At 34.3% G+C, this 297-nt stretch overlaps 1 protein-coding gene across 1 annotated transcript in view; it reads right to left on the bottom strand.

The window, feature by feature from the left end:
* Positions 1-5: 5 nt before the first annotated feature.
* Positions 6-297, bottom strand: part of LOC119592601 (alpha-2-macroglobulin-like) — a gene marked incomplete in the record, with an annotated part of 136,889 nt that continues 136,597 nt past the window's right edge. The window contains 1 exon segment of the mRNA XM_037941486.1: positions 6-261. Coding sequence (XP_037797414.1) covers positions 103-261 — 159 coding nt within the window.

The raw sequence follows: 297 nt of genomic DNA, 5'->3' as shown, positions 1-297 counted from the left end.
CTAAACTATTGCAACAATTTAATGTGATCTATAATAAGCATGCTACTATTAGATATCCTCTCTTATGTTGAAACACAATACTTATTTCACTTTCTTTTATCTTCAAGGCATTTCATCTAATAATGCAACAAAATCTCCAATAGCTGATGAAGGAGTGGTCGTTCCATTTTCTGGCTCTACAATGATATCTCCTTCAATGGCAATGGCTTCAATGGGAACCAAAGTGATTCTGCATTCATCTGGTGGTGGTAGAACATAACTCTGTGAAAGAGAAAGTACCATTAGTTATAAAAACTG

This window comes from Penaeus monodon, chromosome 30, assembly GCF_015228065.2.
Source record: "Penaeus monodon isolate SGIC_2016 chromosome 30, NSTDA_Pmon_1, whole genome shotgun sequence".
Classification (NCBI taxonomy): Eukaryota; Metazoa; Arthropoda; class Malacostraca; order Decapoda; family Penaeidae; genus Penaeus; species Penaeus monodon.
The sequence above is the reverse complement of the archived record's forward strand: the minus strand, read 5'-3'. Positions and strand labels throughout refer to the sequence as shown.